The sequence below is a fragment of the Lygodium microphyllum genome, chromosome 30, assembly GCF_053477565.2.
Source record: "Lygodium microphyllum isolate KBCC chromosome 30, Lygodium_microphyllum_v1.1.10, whole genome shotgun sequence".
Classification (NCBI taxonomy): Eukaryota; Viridiplantae; Streptophyta; class Polypodiopsida; order Schizaeales; family Lygodiaceae; genus Lygodium; species Lygodium microphyllum.
In genome coordinates this window covers 94,502,772-94,521,147 of record NC_141164.1, presented here as the reverse complement: position 1 = coordinate 94,521,147, position 18,376 = coordinate 94,502,772, and the positions used below count along the sequence as shown (strand labels likewise).

The 18,376-nt window shown below is 45.3% G+C and overlaps 1 protein-coding gene across 10 annotated transcripts in view; it reads right to left on the bottom strand.

Annotated features, from left to right (window-relative positions):
* The window catches only part of LOC148010138 (ARM repeat superfamily protein), a 197,807-nt gene that overhangs the window by 22,858 nt on the left and 156,573 nt on the right, over positions 1–18,376 (bottom strand). For 8 of the 10 annotated variants that reach the window (XM_087672317.1, XM_087672322.1, XM_087672323.1 and 5 more), the window contains 2 exons: positions 12,403–12,504; positions 12,212–12,308 (listed from right to left, as the gene is read on the bottom strand). In XM_087672317.1, the coding sequence (XP_087528443.1) occupies positions 12,212–12,308; positions 12,403–12,504 (199 nt within the window). Of the gene's footprint in view, positions 1–10,747; positions 12,002–12,211; positions 12,309–12,402; positions 12,505–18,376 lie in introns of those variants that run through there. The other 2 variants (XR_015689650.1, XM_087672321.1) reach the window with 2 other exon arrangements.

The window sequence follows — 18,376 nt, the reverse complement described above, 5'->3', positions numbered from 1 at the left end:
TCCCCAACATAGGACCTATCCAGCCACTCCAAGAGGGTGCCACCCAACTTCCTATATCCCTAGGAAAACTCCAAAGAGTTGTCTTGATTGTGAAAGGTTGGGTCCCTCCAAGCATCTTGTGTGAATACTGCAAGGAGGAAGACTTGTGTGAATACTGCAAGGAGGAAGACCTCCCATGCCTCATGCTCCTCCTTTGCCATGGGCCTCTAGATTGTTGAAGTCACCTCCAACCTTCCAAGAGTCAACAATGGGAAGACCTACTGCAACCTCCATCCAGAAGCTAGTGTGTGTGCGAACCTCTGTAGAAGCATAGATGTTGAGGACCTCAAGACAAGAGTCCCCCACATCAAGCCTCACCCATAGTACCCTTCCTACCACAATCGTTCCATGATCTCCCACATAGACCACCAAACTCAGACCAATAGAAGTGCAAACTCCTCCACTCTTGCTGTGGGCACCAACAGAGTGCTAATAGGTGTGTGAACTCCTTGGGAGTACCTTCCCCACCCTACTAGCTTGGGCACCGAAAAGCTTGTGCTCCTAAAGAAGTAAGATATCAATCCGTCAAGGGAGGGCTGGCTGTAGCTCTTGCCTAACAATCAACTTCCCGGAACTACACATGCCACTCTAGTGGAGGCTATTCATGTTCAAGTATGCAAGGTTTAAACTCATGGACAGGGCTAGTAGTTGCTAAACACGCTCCTATTCAACGTGGAAGAAGAAGAAGCTGAGGAGGAGGAACTATGGGGCTCATGTGGGGTCGAGCTCTTCGCTCGTATCATACGTGAGATCATCATGACCAGTGGTCTTTCCATATGCTCCCACCCGTCATAGTATTCCTTCTCTGGTCCATCCTGGTTGTGAGATGGAAGGATCGAGGTGCAGCTGAGAGTTCAGTAGACAGTGTGAGAGTGAGAGAGACAAAGTAAAGCACGAAACCCAAGAGAATAGACTAAAAGAGTGTAACCAAAAAGTACAAAGTATAACCCTTAAACCTTAGGGTTGTAGGGGGTGTTCACACCCGACACACACTAAGTGCCCATAAGTGTGTAACATAAGCACATAAGCACATACGACAATAAGACTATAAGTCTGGGGGAAAAAACCTCTCCTACCGAGAGTAAAAAGTGCCCCAATGTCCTATTGATCACCGACACTCCCATATGAGCGTAGGCGTAAGTGAGGCGTGAGTCAAATACCCAACAAACCCCCCTGGAGTGAAGAGTGATCAAGAGTACAAGCATCATCCGCCACCAAAGAATATCAAATTTAAAGCATCGCGAAATGCTTCAAATTTGTCACGAGGAAGAGCTTTGGTGAAGATGTCTGCCACATTACTGGTGGTAGGACAATAGACAAGGCTGATATCACCTGCATGTAGCCTCTCTCTAACAAAGTGATAATGGATCTCAATGTGTTTCGTGCGGGCATGAAACACTGGGTTCCGTGCCACTGCAATGGCACTCTGACTGTCAGTGAACAAAGGAGTAGGCTCCGTAACAGATACATCCAGATCAGCTAGCAAGCGTCTAAGCCATACGCATTCAACTGTGGTAGTGAAAGCTGCCTTGTATTCAGCTTCACATGACGATGTGGCAACAGTGGATTGTTTCTTCCTAAGCCAAGAAATGCAAGAAGAGCCAAGAAAGAAACAATTGCCACTAGTAGAGTGACGTGTATCATAATCACCAGCCCGATCATAATCACTGTAAGCATGTAACTGCAGTGGTCCCCCCTTGGCATAAAGCAACCCAAGAGATCGAGTACCCTGCAAGTAACGAAAAACACGCTTGACAGCTTGCCAATGTGACATACGGCTGATGCATATACCAGCTCAAAGCTGAAACTGCAAACTGTATGTCCGGCCTAGTGTTGCATAGATAGATAAGACATCCAACTGCAGGAGCATATGTATGTATATCAAACAAATCACTGTCATCATGTAATGACAGTTTCAGTCCAGGTTCCATGGAAGTGCAAACTGGCTTGCAATCCTGTAAGCCAAACTTCTCAAGAAGCTGCCCAATATACCTTGACTGTGATAGCCCAATACCTCGAGCATCATGTATGAACTGGATGCCCAAGTAGTAATGCAAAACTCCCAAGTCAGACATGTCAAAAGTTTGCTGCAAATTTTGTTTGAATGCTGAAATCTGATCAGCATGTGTTCCAGTGAGCAAAAGGTCATCAACATAAAGACATATAATCAGCATAGATCCCCCTTCTTTACATACGTAAAGGGTAGACTCAGATGAGCTGTTTAGAAACCCCTGACCAAGCAAGAAAGCATCTATTTTTGCATACCAAGCTCTAGGAGTTTGTTTCAAACCATATAGTGCCTTTTTGAGCTTGCATACCAAATGTTCTGAGCCTTCAACTGCAAAACCAATGGGCTGCTGTACATAAAATTCCTCCTGAAGTTCCCCATGTAAAAATGCAGTCTTGATATCTAGCTGATGCACTGTCCAATCATAATGTGCAGCCAAAGCAATCATAGACCTGATGGTCGTCATACGGGAAGTAGGAGCAAATGTCTCCTCATAGTCAATGCCCTTTTTCTGTGCGTAGCCTTTAGCTACAAGCCGTGCCTTGTATTTATCAATGGATCCATCTTCTTTCCTTTTCATTTTGTAGACCCATTTCGTTCAAATGGCTTTCTTCCCAAACGGCAAGGACACCAAATCCCAAGTTTGATTCTTAGTAATAGAATCAAATTTAGCTTGCATTGCTGCCATCCAACGCACACTGTGTTGTGCATCCTCAAAACATTCAGGCTCTTCATTATCAAAAGTATTTGCTGCCATAACAAACTCCATGGTATGTGCTGATTTATGCAAACGAGTTCGCCTTCTAGTACGAGCAGCCATGGGTGCATCCAAAGGACTATCTTGCATAGTCTGCAAATACCATCTAGGTATCTGTCTAGCTTCCTGACTGTGTCCAAGCTCTTGTTGAATTTCAGTTTCAGCATTATTCTGAATATTCCGATCAGCCAATGGCTGAATTTCTGCACTTTCCATAGGAGCAGCTGGCTGAACATTAGGTTCATTTTCTGAAGCTCCAGCTGAATCACCAAAAGTAATGGGCAGCAGCCCTTCAAAACCATCACGGGCAGCCTGATATGTGTCCAAACCAGCCAAGGATAATTCTGATTTTTCATCAAAAACAACATCCCTGCTGATAAAAACCTTCTTTGTAACGGGATCATAGAGTCTGTAGCCTTTGCTCTCATTGCTATATCCCATAAAAATGCACTTAACAGCCTTGTTGTCCAACTTTTTTCTTAGTACCTGTGGAATATGGACATAGGCAAGACGCCCAAAGGTACGAAAGTGACCAACAAAAGGTTTACGGCTGTTCCAAGCCTCAAAAGGTGTGATGGTTTTCAAGGCTTTGGTAGGGCATTTGTTCAAAATATGGCAAGCACACATGACTGCTTCCATCCAAAAACTATGAGGCAAGCTCTTTGCCTTCAGCATACATCTGGCCATCTCCATGAGTGACCGACTCTTCCTCTCTGCTACCCCATTCTGTTGTGGAGTATAGGCAGTAGTGTACTGATGGACTATGCCTTTCTGCTTCAAAAAAGAATTCAGCATAGAGGACATGTATTCCCCCCCTCGGTCCGAACAGAGAGTCTTAATTTTGCATCCAGATTGATTTTCAACAAGTGCACTGAAAGCCAAAAATGCATCATACACTTCTGACTTCTTTTTCAAACAGTAGACCCAACAAAAACGTGTAAAGTCATCAATGAATGTCACAAAATAATAACAACCGCCCAATGACATGGTTTGCATAGACCCACAAACATCTGAATGCACCAACTGCAATCTAGTTGTTGCTCTGAAAGCAACATCACGAGGAAATGAGAAATGATGCATTTTCCCTAAAATATATCCCTCGCATAAGTGCTCAGGAGGTCTCTCCAAGAGAGGAAAGCCATCCAGCATCTGAGTACGCTGCAAAAGCATCAAGCTGCCAAAGTTTACATGCCCCAAACGAGCATGCCATAACTCCGCCTGTATCATAGCAAGAGTAAGAGTGGATGTCAAGTATGCCTTTTGATCTACTGAAAGAGTATCCAACTCATATAAACCATGACACAAAGATCCTGTCAAGACCAAAGTCATGCGTTCTTTATCTCCAACCGTGCAACGGTCATCATCAAATGTGACCTGCAAATCACAACGTGCCAAAGAAGAAATAGAAAGCAAATTCTTCTTGATTCCAGGCACAAAAAAAGCATCCTGCAGAGGCGGAGAATAGAGCCATCAATGGCTGTGAGCTGAATCTCCCCAATACCACGAACAGGGTATGATGCATTATTGGCACACTGTACAGATTTCCCAACAGGAGGTGCACTAACTGAAGCAAACAAATCTCTGCGAGATGTAATATGTCTAGAAGCACCACTGTCAAAGAACCAAGTGTCAGCATCCTCTGTAGAGCTAAGTGCTCTATCGGCCCAAGAGATGTCATAACTGCAAGTGTAAAAACAATAGTCCCTGTCCACAACAAAGGACGCGGACTCACTAGCAGTGGAAGTAGTAAAAACAAACATTCCTGACTCCTTCTCTTTGGCAATGCGTTTCCTGCACTCAGTGATATAGTGGCCCGGCTTTTTACAATAATGACATTTTCCTTTTTTAGCTTGCGTCCCCCCTTGTCTCTGATTCTGCGATGTGCCCGGAGTGCCAGAACTCTGTGGAGCATTTTTCACCTTGCTGTTTTTGCCTTTCTGCCTTGCCACAAAAGCTTGCTCAGAGACTATAGCATCCACACCACTATTTTTCCTTGTTTGCTCCACCTCTAGAAGCAAACTAACCAGCTGAATAAAAGTGAGTGGGTGCTCGGCAATCCTCATGGTGAGGTTCAATGCAGTATGAAAAGACAAGTACGAAGGAGGTAAGGAATTCAAGGTGGTGGATATCAACTGTGCATCCGAAAAGTACTCATCTACATTCATGAGCTGCTCTCTCAAGTCCTGAATCTTATTCAAGTGATCCTGCATAGAATCACCCTCATTCATCTTCAAAGTCTCTAACTCTTTCTTCAAGAAAGAGATTCGAGTCTCACTCTTTCCTGCAAACATATGCTCCAAAGTCAACCATGCATCTCGTCAAGAAGATGCTGAACGAATGTGAGGGATGATGGACCGCTGAACTGCCAGAGCAATCAGCGACAAGGCCTGTGCATCACGTGTATCCCAAGCTTTTTGAGCTGCAGTTCTTGGAGGAAGTGGCTGAGGTGGAGCGGGCTGAGGTGCCCGTTGTCCACGTGCGCCTTGAGGAGAAGTAACGGGTTCCTCTCCACTGACATAATCCCATAAATTCTTGGCCACTAATACATTCTTCATCATGAATGACCATAGCGAGTAATTGTTTCCGTCCAATCTGTCTTCCTTGGATACATACGTAAAGACAACACCTCCCTGATTTGCCATGATGACAAATTTCCAAAGACAAATGAGCAATGTCAAAGCAGTAAGGACTGGAAATCTGCAAATTTCCAGAAATTGCAGCAAACACACTTCTGCAATTAATGTGCAAGGGCGTACTCTGTCAAAAAACTGTATTTTAATGCACGCTTCCCAAGGTGCAAACAGTGCTCAGCAACACTGTTATATCAAAATCCCCAGAATTTATACCAAAATTTCTGTCAAAACAGTCTTTCTGTGACTGTAACAGCAGTTCATATGCAACTGTCCTCAAAATACATAAAAGCCCCAAAATTTCTGATGAACAAGTCCAGAAATTTGCATCAAATTTATCCCACACCTGTATCCTCTATGCTGTGTCGCTACGTATGAACCTCCTCTTCTAGAAAGTGATTCTGGACTAAAATTTAAAAAAATATATTTTTTTTAATTTTCTAAATTACCTGACGTGGATTGCAAGCGGACGGGGCAGTGTGGCAGGTCGCTCGTCAGACGGAAGTCGGGCGGGCTGTCGGAGCCGACGCACAGGACGGCAGGTTGCTTACGTGTCACAAGCAGACGGCGTACCACAGGCAGGTGGCGCTTTAGACAGGCGGCCCTTGAGCTGGCATTGCGCCACAGTCAGACGGAGCTGGCGGAGCTTCCCAGCTAGATCAGGAGGGGCTGGCGATAGTTGGCGCTGGAGACAGGTGGCCTGCCACAGACAGACGAGCAAGAGCTGCGCGTTGGCAGGGGAATCTATACGCTGGCAGACTGACGGGCACAGGGGCACGTCTGGCTGAGATGGCGGCACCTGCAGGTGTAGCGGCAGTACGCAGGTACAGGGTGAAACTGACTGGGGCTGGCGAATAGGATCAGGCGGTGCTGGCGGGCAGACGAGCTGCAGGTCGACTTGGTAGAGCTGGCGGGGGCTGCAGACAGCAGACAGAAGATGGCTCTGATACCAAATGTGAGATGGAAGGATCGAGGTGCAATTGAGAGTTCAGTAGACAGTGTGAGAGACTAAAAGAGTGTAACCAGAAAGTACAAAGTACAACCCTTAAACCTTAGGGTTGTAGAGGGTGTTCACACCCGACACACACTAAGTGCCCATAAGTGTGTAACATAAGCGCATAAGCACATACGACAATAAGACTATAAGTCTAGGGGAAAAAACCTCTCCTACCGAGAGTAAAAAGTGCCCCAGTGTCCTACTGATCATCGACACTCCCATATGAGCGTAGGCGTAAGTGAGGCGTGAGTTGAAAACCCAACACCAGCCTCCCAAAGGCTGTCTCCTCGTGTGAAAGAGACTCGGACTCCAAATAGCTGCCCCATATAGGAGTGTGGGTGTAACCAAGGTGTCAAAAAGCCACAATTTGGTGCGTGGCTCATGAAATTGTATGTGAGCACATTGCCTCTCAAATGCACCTAAGGCTGCATATGCTTTTGCCAAACGAGCCTCTAATGTCTCTCTCCAAGAGAACTGTGGTCCCTTCAATGTGACCCCAAAATAGACATACTGCCTAACCATCTCCACTGGCTCTCCATCAAAAGTAAATTGGTGCTCAGCTCTTGTCACCCAAGCAGCTGAAGTGTTAAATACCATAACTTTAGTTTTCCCAAGGTTCACCTTAAGATCTCTATCTCTACAAAAAGTTGATAATGCATCCAAGTGTCTATTTAGCCCCTCAGGTGAGTCAGATATAAGTACAATATCATCGGCATAAAGCAGTAATGGTATCAACACTCCAGCTAGGCTGGCTCTGGCTCCACCAGTTCTGTCCACATATTCTGAAATTTCATCTATGTACAACCCAAATAGTGTCGGTGAAAGTGGACAGCCTTGTTTCACCCCAATCGTGCTATTGACTGTATCTGAGATGCCCTCAGGTGTTCGTACTCTGCCCGTCACTGTCTCATACAAGGCATAGATACTCCATTGTATCTCTACAGGCACATCAATGTTTTGCATTCTTCTCATGAGTCTAGCACGTGGCACTGTGTCAAAGGCCTTGCGAAAGTCCACAAAACAGCAGTAGATCTTTTTCTTGAATGCCTTGCCTTCTTCGATGATTGCCCTCAATGTAAAGATATGGTCTAGAGTTGTATATCCCCTCCTGAAGCCAGCCTGGCCTTTTGATCTCAGGCCATGCATCTCAGTGACAGAGAGAGAGAGAGAGAAATTGTGGCTGCGAAAGGGGGGGCCACTAGCAAGGCCTATCTCATGGCCCCTAACCCTTTGCTAGTGAGGCTAGGGCTGTGGTACCCGTTGCAACCTGTCTTGTCGCCTCCCCCTCTAGCGATGCTACACCCTCCTGAAACCTTCATCATCCATTTGTGCAATCACCTGCTGAGTCATCTTTGCACCAAAGCGAGCACACTCCACGACTTAGTGTTCAAAGTCATGACATTGTAAGCACTGGCTGGGCTGCCTTGTCACAATGACTTGCTCTTTAAAGGTGTGTCTGCCAACCTCAATCTCTAAAAACTTCAGCATTCTCTTGGTATCTTCCACTACCACCCATACTTTCAAAACCCTTGTGGCCATCATTGCATCAGCAAAAGAAGGGGAGAGGGCCCTGCTGAAGAGGCAGCCAAAATCCTCTATCAAAACAACTGATGGTACTCGACTGCTAGTTTGGGAAAAAGTAGGGTTACTGGATACTAAGGGAGTCTGTTGTGGAGCTCGAAGCTCTCAACAGTGAGTTGCTATACCACGAGACCATGTAAATGACTCATTTCATGGAGGCTATGGGGAAAGATGCCAACAAGCTCCAAAGCTACCTCCACCTAAAGTGAGACGTACCATAAAAATGCCCTGATCATAGAAACAGGGAACGGCCGTTCCGGCCTGTAGGAACGGCCTAACGCGTTCCAAACCCTCCAAGGAGGTGAAACGGCCAGGGAACGTTCCCTGCCGTTCCCTGTTTGGAACGGCCGTTCCAGGCCTGTTTACTGAAAATTGACATTTTTTCTTGTTTTTTTTTTTTAAACTTGGGTCATAGTCCTTATTGTTTAATGTGCACACACTAATCTCTCTCTCTCTCTCTCGGGTTGAAGATTCAAAGTGTCAAGACAACCCACAATCTAATTAGGAGTCCATGCAAAGTTCAAATTTGATGCATTATCAACTCTTGCAAATTAGAATCAAATTTCAGCCAATCCTCAATTCCAAGATATTCATCCATTTATATTGTCTAATTTCAAGGGAAATTGGGATAATTGGGGCAATTCAAGGCAATTTGGAGCTATGGGGATAATCGAGTCAATGTTGGGACATTTGGGTCAATTTCATGCATTGACGGGTATTGGGGCAATTAGAGGGACATTCTTTGGGGCAGTTTGGGTCATGCAGGGCATATTTGGGGCACTTAAGACATGTGCCGTTCCCCCCGTTCCCGTTCCCCGACCTTGGACGCTCCCCCCGTACCCTGATCCATCGGTATTGCTTCTGCCATCTATGTGGTACCAATGTGCAAGGTAGAAAGAAGCCAATCGGGGAGTTGTGCCCTAGAGAGAGAGTGCTCAACGACCTTACCGAAATCACAGTCTCCTCTAGTTCCCTTTCCGTGGCGTGAATAGACAAGAGCTGCTCCTTCATGACATTGATGTGCAAGGCGTGTGACTGGGAAGCACTTGCAAAGTACTTCAGCATCAGACCATGGGTTTCCATTGTGGGTCTTCATGGGGGACCTTTTGAGAGTACCAACGAATGCCCCTTGGGGGGGCAGCTGCAGGGAAGGCAGGTCATGGGCTGCCAGAACAGCACGTGATGCGGTTGTTTTGAGAGGGGTGCCAAGCAGCCTGTGGGGGTTGTGTGACTGGTGGGAGGATGGCTAGGCGAGAGGGTGGCTCCGTGGCGTGCAGAATCTGGCAGGGGGAAGCCAAAAATGGAAGGGTTGCTACACTAGTCACCTTCGGCTCCGATCATCACATGACATTCTCCGTGGCTGTTTGGATCAGCAATAGGGTGACTCTTGCCACCAACAAGAGCTTCGGTATCAATTCATTCTCACCTAGGGTGGCCATGGCTTGTTTTTAGCAATGAAAGCAGATGATCCTAGGTGGTGATACATTCCCTCTCCATGGCTACTATTCCCCATCTCCCTCAGACCACCTTGAGAGACTTGTGCATCCGAGTTTTTTCTAATTTTCAGACAGCTTTGGCCAGACTATTGAGCACATGTACTTCTTGTAAATTCTTCTGAATAACATAATATTTGCACCAAAAAAAAAGTAAATTGGTGTATGGAATCACATTTTCTTGATGATGATAAATCAATAAAGAAATCAGGATCCAAGGTGGTACACCATCCTCTTGACAAGAGGGTTTACTCAGATTACTGCCATTTTTTTCAAACAAAAGAGATCTCTATTAGTAACCCCTCAGAGACCCATTTCCAAGGTAGGACACAAAGTACAAAATAAGCCCCTGTAAATGTTTACGGAGTACAAAATAATCCCCTGTATACATTTACAAAGTACATTACAAATACAAGGGCTGAATAAAGAGCCAGTGCTTATTAAACAAGCTTGCCAAGATACTACTGATTGGCATCACATCGCTGTCATAACTGACAGCAAAACTCTTAATATTCTTTAACATGTTTTGCATCAAAGAGGGGTTTGTATTAGGCACATTGTGGCTTATTCAAAGATGTTAAATCACAAATAACACAGGTAATGGATATAGCAGTTATGGCAAAGCTTGCTTATCTATAAAGACAGCATAGCAAGGTGTATCTTGGGATGGCCCTCCGGCTGGAATTCAGGAATACCAGAAAGGCACATCATCATTTGGCTTTGTTTTATGCAACTTCTGCTCCCCCTTTACCCCTTTAGTAGTCTATATTGTAGGCTTGTAGAGCATGAACAGTTATAGGGGTTGCAATATGAACTGATGGTACTTTGGTTGCCCAGAAAATGATTCTCTTTTCTATGCAGTGCAGTCTGCTAATACTGATAAAAGCTGCTGTTTGGAGAGGCTTCAGTAACAATATCTATGGGGAACAGCAGCTTGGCATCATATTATATGACTTGAACATGTTCTCCAATATCAGTATTGTTGGGCACTTGGAATACACATTAGGTTCACTGTATCACCTTGTGCTATGAAATATACATGTTAGATTGGATACACAAAACCATCTACCCGGGCTCTTCATGTTAGGATAAGTGGTAGTGCAATCCATCTTACATGATGGAAAATGGTGAATAGCACAAAAACTCTATACACTGGAAATATAATTGGATCTGTTCGCTGAAAGTGCATGCTGGATTGCATCATCATGTCTAGGCAATAAATGTTTGATATCTGCCCAAGATCAGCCTTGGATAGTTATTAAAAGAATGTGTCTGGACCACATCTAGCAAATTTAAGAAAGCCTAACCAATGGAAGAATTCTTTGAATATATTAAAAGGGAGGCCTTTTACAGCCAGATTTATTGACTGAAACTTAGCCCTACAGTATGTCAATCACCTCAAACAGGCTGATGGCATGAGGCAAGAGAGATTACAGTTGAGCTGAGCTTTTGGTATACCTTTAGCAGGGCAATAACCTCGAGGGATTTGCATTTTGTCTTGGGATATTTTGTTCCAAGGAGTCTTATTTGTAAAATTATTTCTCTTCTCTGAAAAAAAAGGGGAAGTCATGGTTGGACTGGGCACTTTGCAAAGAGAGTAATTCACTTCGGAGACTAGACATGAGTTTTCTTTCTTCCACAATGGCTCTACGGGCCATGCTTCTGCTTCAGACAGGACAATGGGGTCCTCTGTGAGAATTTGGAATGCTATTGCAAGGTTTTCTTTCAAAAAGGATACCCTAAATTAGGAATATATTGACTGGTTAGTTCACTTTGTAAACAAGTTTTGGGAAAGCTCACAAGAAGCAAAAGCTGCAAAGATGGTGGGAAGTAAGCTGGCATTAAGAGAGAAGCTTTTCTCTGGCAATATATCATAGCAGGGAAGAGCTTCTCAGAAAACAGGAATATAGTGGCTGGACAGTTTCCCCGGTGTCCTTGCCTTGAAGAAGCAATACAACCCTGAAAGTTATCTTCCTTGTTGGCTGCAGACTTCTGGAACAAGGGTTTGCAGGAACTTTTAAACTTTTGGCAGATGTGACAGAAACATGCTTAACTATGCTGTGCTGCGCAAAGCAATGAGCTCTTTGATAATGTGGATCGCTTGCAATAAGCAATGAGGTTTGACAGACAAGTACCTCTTTCACTGTTGCCATGTGACGTCTTTTATGCAGTAACTAGACATATTTTTCCACTGCTTCTAAATGTGGAATTCGAGATCCTCTTTCACCCTGGGAGATCAGCTCTGTGTTCATTCATGTAGGATAGTCAGTGGTTTCAGGTCCCATCCCACCATAACAGCCATCCCAATGATGTCAAACTTCGCTCTTAAGATAACTTCCTTGAAAACAAAAGTTCGGAACCTCTTTCTACTGCTTACCCTTTTGTGGAACTTGTGTCTGCCAAATCCATTTATTGATGCAGCAGTCACGAAAACCTAAATGACTAGATTGTCTCTACTAGTAATCTCACATCGTGATGAGGTATTTATTGAACTTTCTGCAGACATTAGTTTCATGAGTTTGGCTTTTTGTTTACGCAAGTCGGAACAAAAAGCAGATGTTGGTGTTCTGAAACCACTCATTAGTTCATCAAGCAAATAAGAGTGCTCTTAATATATGTCATGAATGAAGATCTATTATCAAGCTTGTCTAGCATTTCAGTTACTCTCAAAGATCTGACATAATTTGGAAAAGATGAGAGAGAGACCTTCATCTGTTGGCAGGCAAGGCCATAACAAAATTTCGGCTAGTAACTGCTGTGTCTGTAGCAGGGAAGGAAACTCAAGCAATGTCTTCCCTCTTAGCTGGAACAGCCAGAGATTTGTAAGGCCATACCAATTTGGAAATCCAACAAAGTTCATATACTAGATCAAAAGAGGAAGTACCCACACTTCTTACCAAAATCATATTGCAAAGAGCAAATAAACAAGACTTTGCCTCTAAGATTGATTGGTGATGCATTGCGTACTCCAGCTTTTTGGTCAACTGAGGTAGAACTATCTGACATTGTACAAGCATATTCAGATTTCAGAGTCATGTTTTGAAAACTGAATTTTTAAGTTCAGTCCAAAGGGAAAAATACTATTCATCATTTTCCCAGCTATCAGAACCACTTATGCTAAAAAACATTTGCAAAAGAAAAAAACGTGCACACTTTCCAGTTGTCTTGAATTATTGGATTTCATTCAGTATGAAAAATGGAAAGATACATTCAAAAAATAAGCCGACTACAACTAGTAAATTGTTCTCCACACCAGAAACCAGGAAAATCACACAATCCTGACCACTGACAAAACACCTGTCTGCTGAGCTGGACAACAATGTAAGCAAAAACTAATAGCTTGCATCACTCAAGAATAAAGCAACTTTGAGATCATGCTTTTCTATGCACTCAATACTTAAACATGCTTAAAAAATACAGATATGCTATGCGAGCAAAGATTTCTTGAAGCAAAATATGAAAGACATTACTGGCTTATATACTACTTGAAAATGCAGATCAACAAAAGCTACCTTTTTTTCCCCCTTTTTGTAGTGTTTGGGGTGGTTTGATGGGGGGGTGGGGGTGGTGTGGGGGGCACATAAAGCATCATCAGCAGCAGTTCAGATGAAGATCTAGACCTTCTCAGTTGAACGAGCAGCAAGACAGCTTACAGGAGATCAGTTTCTTCTTCAAGCAAGGAGGCCACGAGGGGAGAGGGCCTTGTAGAGGAGAGATCTGCCAGAGCATAATTGGCTGCCTTACAGGGGGAGAGGAGAGACAGTCAGGGTGTAAATGGACAGCTGAGAGGATGCACATTGCCAGAGCAGAGATCGATGCTATGAAGGAAGCCAGATCAGAGCACAGGTTTCACATGAGAGCTTCATTCTGGACTCAGTCTAGTGACAGGGTTAATAGACATTTTTTCCACACCACAGGTCCAAAACACTCTAGACCGGGTATTACGAGACTCAAGAGAGCAGATGGATCCATTGCACAGGGCCCTTTAGAGGCAAGACAGGGACAGGTGGCTACACAGTACTACACAGCTTTAGTTGGGTCCCACTACTAGGCCCCCACAATATGAGAGGGATAGAGAGACAGTATAGCAGAGCACAAAAAAGGTGATTATAGACAGGATGAGCAGATAGCTGATGGCCCATTTTACAGAGGAGGAGGCGCAGAAGGTGCTTTTGACACTGCCCTCAGGCAAGTGTCCAAGAGAAGATGGACTGGATAAGTCCTTTTTGAGCTATCGGATCTCATCAGTGTAGGACTCATCTCAGCTTTCCAGAAGATCACACCATCAGGGGTCATGCCAAAGAGGCTTTCTGAGGGATCGATTCACCTCATTCCCAGAGGAAGTGGAGACTTGGAGATCGCACAGTGGAGACCGATAACTTTGCTTGGAACTGCCTATCCTTGCAAATGTGATCAGTCTCGACTCTCAGATTAGCCCCATTGATGCCAGGTATCATCCATCCCACACATACAAGTTTTGTCCAAGAGTGCAGCATCTTCACTTTCTGGGAGTCCACAGCTTTGGCTCGATCTAGGAACCAGGACCTTATTGGCTACTTCTCGAATTTGACAAGGCATAGACTGCATCGATTGGGAGTTATTAGAGGGTACAATGCTGAGGATGCAATTTCCAGAGCAGTGGGTCAGGGAATAGCGGCTCTTTACTCCTCAGCTCATAGCCGCATTACAACCGGTTGGGCACAATGAGACAGATTCAGCATTCAAAAGTCGGCTGCCCAGTAACGCCCTTTTTATTTGTAGTAGAGACCATGAGCTCATTCTTGAGAGACAAATCTATAGGTATTAGAGGCATCAGGTTACCCATCCTTGAGTTTGAAGAGCTTCTAGATGTGGAGTTTGGGGATGACACATTAGTCTATCTAGACGGGGATGAGAGTAACTTTAGGGCTTTTGTATCGGCCATGGAGATATTTTGTAGAGCAGCAAGTGACTTAATTAATTGGGACAAGTCCTATGGATTTTGGGTATGTGACACTAGGTAGCTAGAGTAGCGAGTCCATGAGAATTTCATGTGGGTTCTCGGCGGGACCACGATGAGATATCTTGGATGCCATTTGGGGATTGGCGTTATACCTCAGAACAACAACTGGCGCCTCTCTTGAGTATAAGACAAAAGCTTCTTTATTGAAGCTCAGTGAGACTCTCACTAGAAGGGAGAGTAGTGATCGCCAATCAGGTCCTTCTTGCAACTATGTGGTACATTTCTTGTTGGGCATTCTCCAAGTCATGCATCAGCCAGGTGAAGCGCCTTATTAGGAACTTCATTTTGTTGAGAGGAGACAAGAGCCCAACCAGGGTGAAGATTGCTTGGGGTGTCATCATACAGCCATAGTTGCATTCGTCCTACGTACGGACTAGTTCGTTCCGTACGGTTCGTATCGTACCGTACCGTACGTATCCGTACCATTTCGTACCAAAAAACATGCTATTTTTCGTCTCTGAAGACTAGACCATACAATATCTTCCAACTCCTAAGCCTTATGTTTATTATCATAATTCCAACTCTCTCTCTCTCTTTTTTTCGTAAAAGGTAATTATATTAATTACGAAAAAAATACAAGATTACTTGATTACAAGCTACATGACGACAATCCAAGCCATCATGTGAAGAGGTTCCAAGTACTACAAGTTACAATGTCATGGCAAGGATGCGGAGGAAATTGCCATATGCCAGGGACGGAAGTCCTCCGTAGAGAGCAAATCAGAACGATGGAGAAGAGCTAACTACCAATACAAGAGGCCCTTAAGCCTCACAATATGCCGCTGAACATTATAGGCGGAGTCAAACAGAAAAGCATTCCGAATGGTCCAGTTATGCCAACAGCCCCAGTATCGAAGAAAGTGATACATGAGCTTCATATGTGGCTGTGCGGGAGTAGGGTATTTGGGCTGGCCAAAAACCCAATTAAAGGGGCGCAGGGTGATACCAACCACCCCTCGCCAAACAGCCGACAAAAATAACCAGACTTTCTGAGCGACGGGGCAAGAAATAAATCAGTGGCGGGCGGATTCCATAGTAGTGGTGCAAAAGAAACAGGTGCCATTGGAGATTCGTCGCTTGGAAAGAGCCGAAGCAAGCGGAAGACCCCCAATCATCACTCTCCAAAGAAAGACTTTATATTTAAAGGGTGTCTTGTTCAACCAGCCCTCCATCACAGTTGCCCTCCACCATGACCGGGATTTATGCAATCCCCATAAAGCATTCGCTTTAGGAACTAGCCATTGATGATCTTTAATCAGAAGATGATACACTTGGTTAGCAGAAGCTTTGCTCAAATTCAGCCGGCCTTGTAGGTCCCAATCCTGCCAGGGACGATCCGAAGCAAGGGCAGGAAAGGGTTGTCTGCTCTGGAGCACCATCAAAAGCTGTTCCCATAAAGGCCTATATCCATGAGGGATCCTGAAAAGCCTCCTAGCTGTACGAAACGATATAAGCACATTGCAACTGGAAAGGGTGGCATCCGCAACCGAAGACAAGCCCAAACGTGCCATCCTGTTGAATTGTGGTCTAAGCTCATGTTTACCTTCCCACGAAAGTAAACGCGAGACTGCCAGTAATTCCAATTGAAAAGAGTTAGTAGCCAAGCGATCCTCCGTTGGATGCCACTAAGCCTTTTGAAGGACATGTTTCCAGGAACATACCAAATGAGTAAGCAGCGATGAAGAAGAAGTGGAGAACCGCGAATCAGCATTAAGAACATGCCACCAAGAACTCCGGATTTGGGTATTGCCATGCAGAAGCCCATGGCCCTCAAGGAAATAACGGGCTATATCGACCCATGGATGATGATCCGAGCACATGGCGCGGAAAAGAGACCAACGGAGTGCCTGCATGTGAGTTTGGGCATCTAAAATAGCTCCGCCACCCATGCGTTTGGGGGTGCACGCATGCGACCACGAGATCCAGGAAATACCTGCATGCAATGACTCCTTCTTCCATAGCATGAAGCGAATAGACTGAGTAAGAGCATTCAGAGTCGTAGTAGTCCAGGGCAACAATGGCAAGAAATAGATGAGCATTGGCAACATAATTATTTGGGCTACTTTGAGGCGAACATGGAAGGGCCAGGCCTGAGACTTCCAATACATAAACTTAGCCACCGGTTTCTGAGAAATCCACTGCAGAAGCTGCTTTGGGGGAACATCAACACCCAAAGGGTATCCAAGATGTCTGACAATGGAGCCACGAGGAACAACCAGACCTTGCCAGTCCAAGGACTACAAATTCGCCTCCGTGCAGCTTAGAATGGCTGATTTGAGCGCATTGATACGAAGGCCGGACGCCTGACCAAAGAGACCCCAAACATCCAATGCTTTTTGAAGGTTATCCTTGTCCGCACGCAAAATCATAAAGGTGTCATCCGCCAGAGATTGGCTAATGAATTGCTGTCCTGTAGGAAGCGACAGTCCAGCCAACTAAGAGGAGGCGGCCATATGAGATAACATGGAAAGAACTGGATGTGTCGCAAGGGCAAAGAATAGAGGGCTCAAAGGGCACCCCTGTCTGACAGAACGGGCAAGGACAAATGGCTCAATAACACCTCCGTTCAGCATGACTCGCGAAGACGCCGCAGCACTAATGGTGTAGATTAGACGAGACATCAGAACACCAAAGCCCATAGCAGACATAAGTTCAGCAACGAAAGACCAGTCCAGATAGTCAAAAGCCTTTTCCAGGTCCAGTTGAATCAGTACGACCTCCTGATTAGAATGCCTGGCATAATCAATGGCCAATTGGGCATTCAAAACATTGTGCAGAATATTTCGGCCCTTAATGAAACCATACTGGAGAGGGTGCACAAGGGCAGGGAGATGCTTATGGAGCCGATTTGCCATTACTTTGGAAAAGATTTTGTACATTGAACCCATCAAAGAAATTGGGCGCCACTGTGTCAACACACCTTTTGGAGCACCGCTTTCCAAGAGCCGACCAAGTGCAGTAACAAAGAGGAAGAGGGACTGGAAACACGAGAGTCAGCATTAAGGACATGCCACCAGGAGGCCCGAAGCCGTGTGTTGCCATGGCGGAGCCCGCTGTCCTCAAGAAAATAACGGGCTATGATGGTCCATGGGTGATGGTCCACACACATGGCACGAAAAAGGGACCAACGGAGAGCTAACATATGAGTGTGTGCATCCAAAATAGCTCCTCCACCCATACGCTTAGGGGTACATACGTGTGACCATGAAATCCAGGAAATGCCGGCCTGCAGTGAATCCTTCTTCCACAGCATGAAACGGATGGGATGAGTGAGGGCCTTCAAAGTAGTAGGCGTCCATGGCAACAAAGGCAGGAAATATGTTAGCATTGGAAGCATGATTGTCTGGGCCACTTTGAGGCGGACATGGAATGGCCACGCTTGCGACTTCCAATACATAAACTTCGCCGCCAGTTTTTGTGAAATCCACTCCAGCAGGTCTTTTGGCCGTACATCCATCCCCAATGGGTATCCAAGATGCCTGACAATGGAGCCACGGGAAACCACCTGGCCTTGCCAGCCTAAGGACTGTAGATCAGGCTCCGTACAACTGAGAATGGCTGACTTAAGGGCATTGATGCGAAGCCCAGAGGCCTGACCAAAGAGTGTCCAAACATCTAATGCCCTGCGAATGTTGTCCCTGTCTGCCTACAAAATGATAAAGGTGTCATCAGCCAAAGATTGGCTAACGAAGTGCTGACCCAACGGAAGAGACAGCCCGGCCAGCTGAGCAGATGCTGCCATGGAGGATAACATTGAAAGGACCGGGTGAGTCGCCAGGGCAAAGAAGAGAGGGCTCAAAGGACAACCCTGTCTGACCGAGCGTGCAAGGACAAATGGCTCTGTAACTCCACCATTAAGCATAACTCTG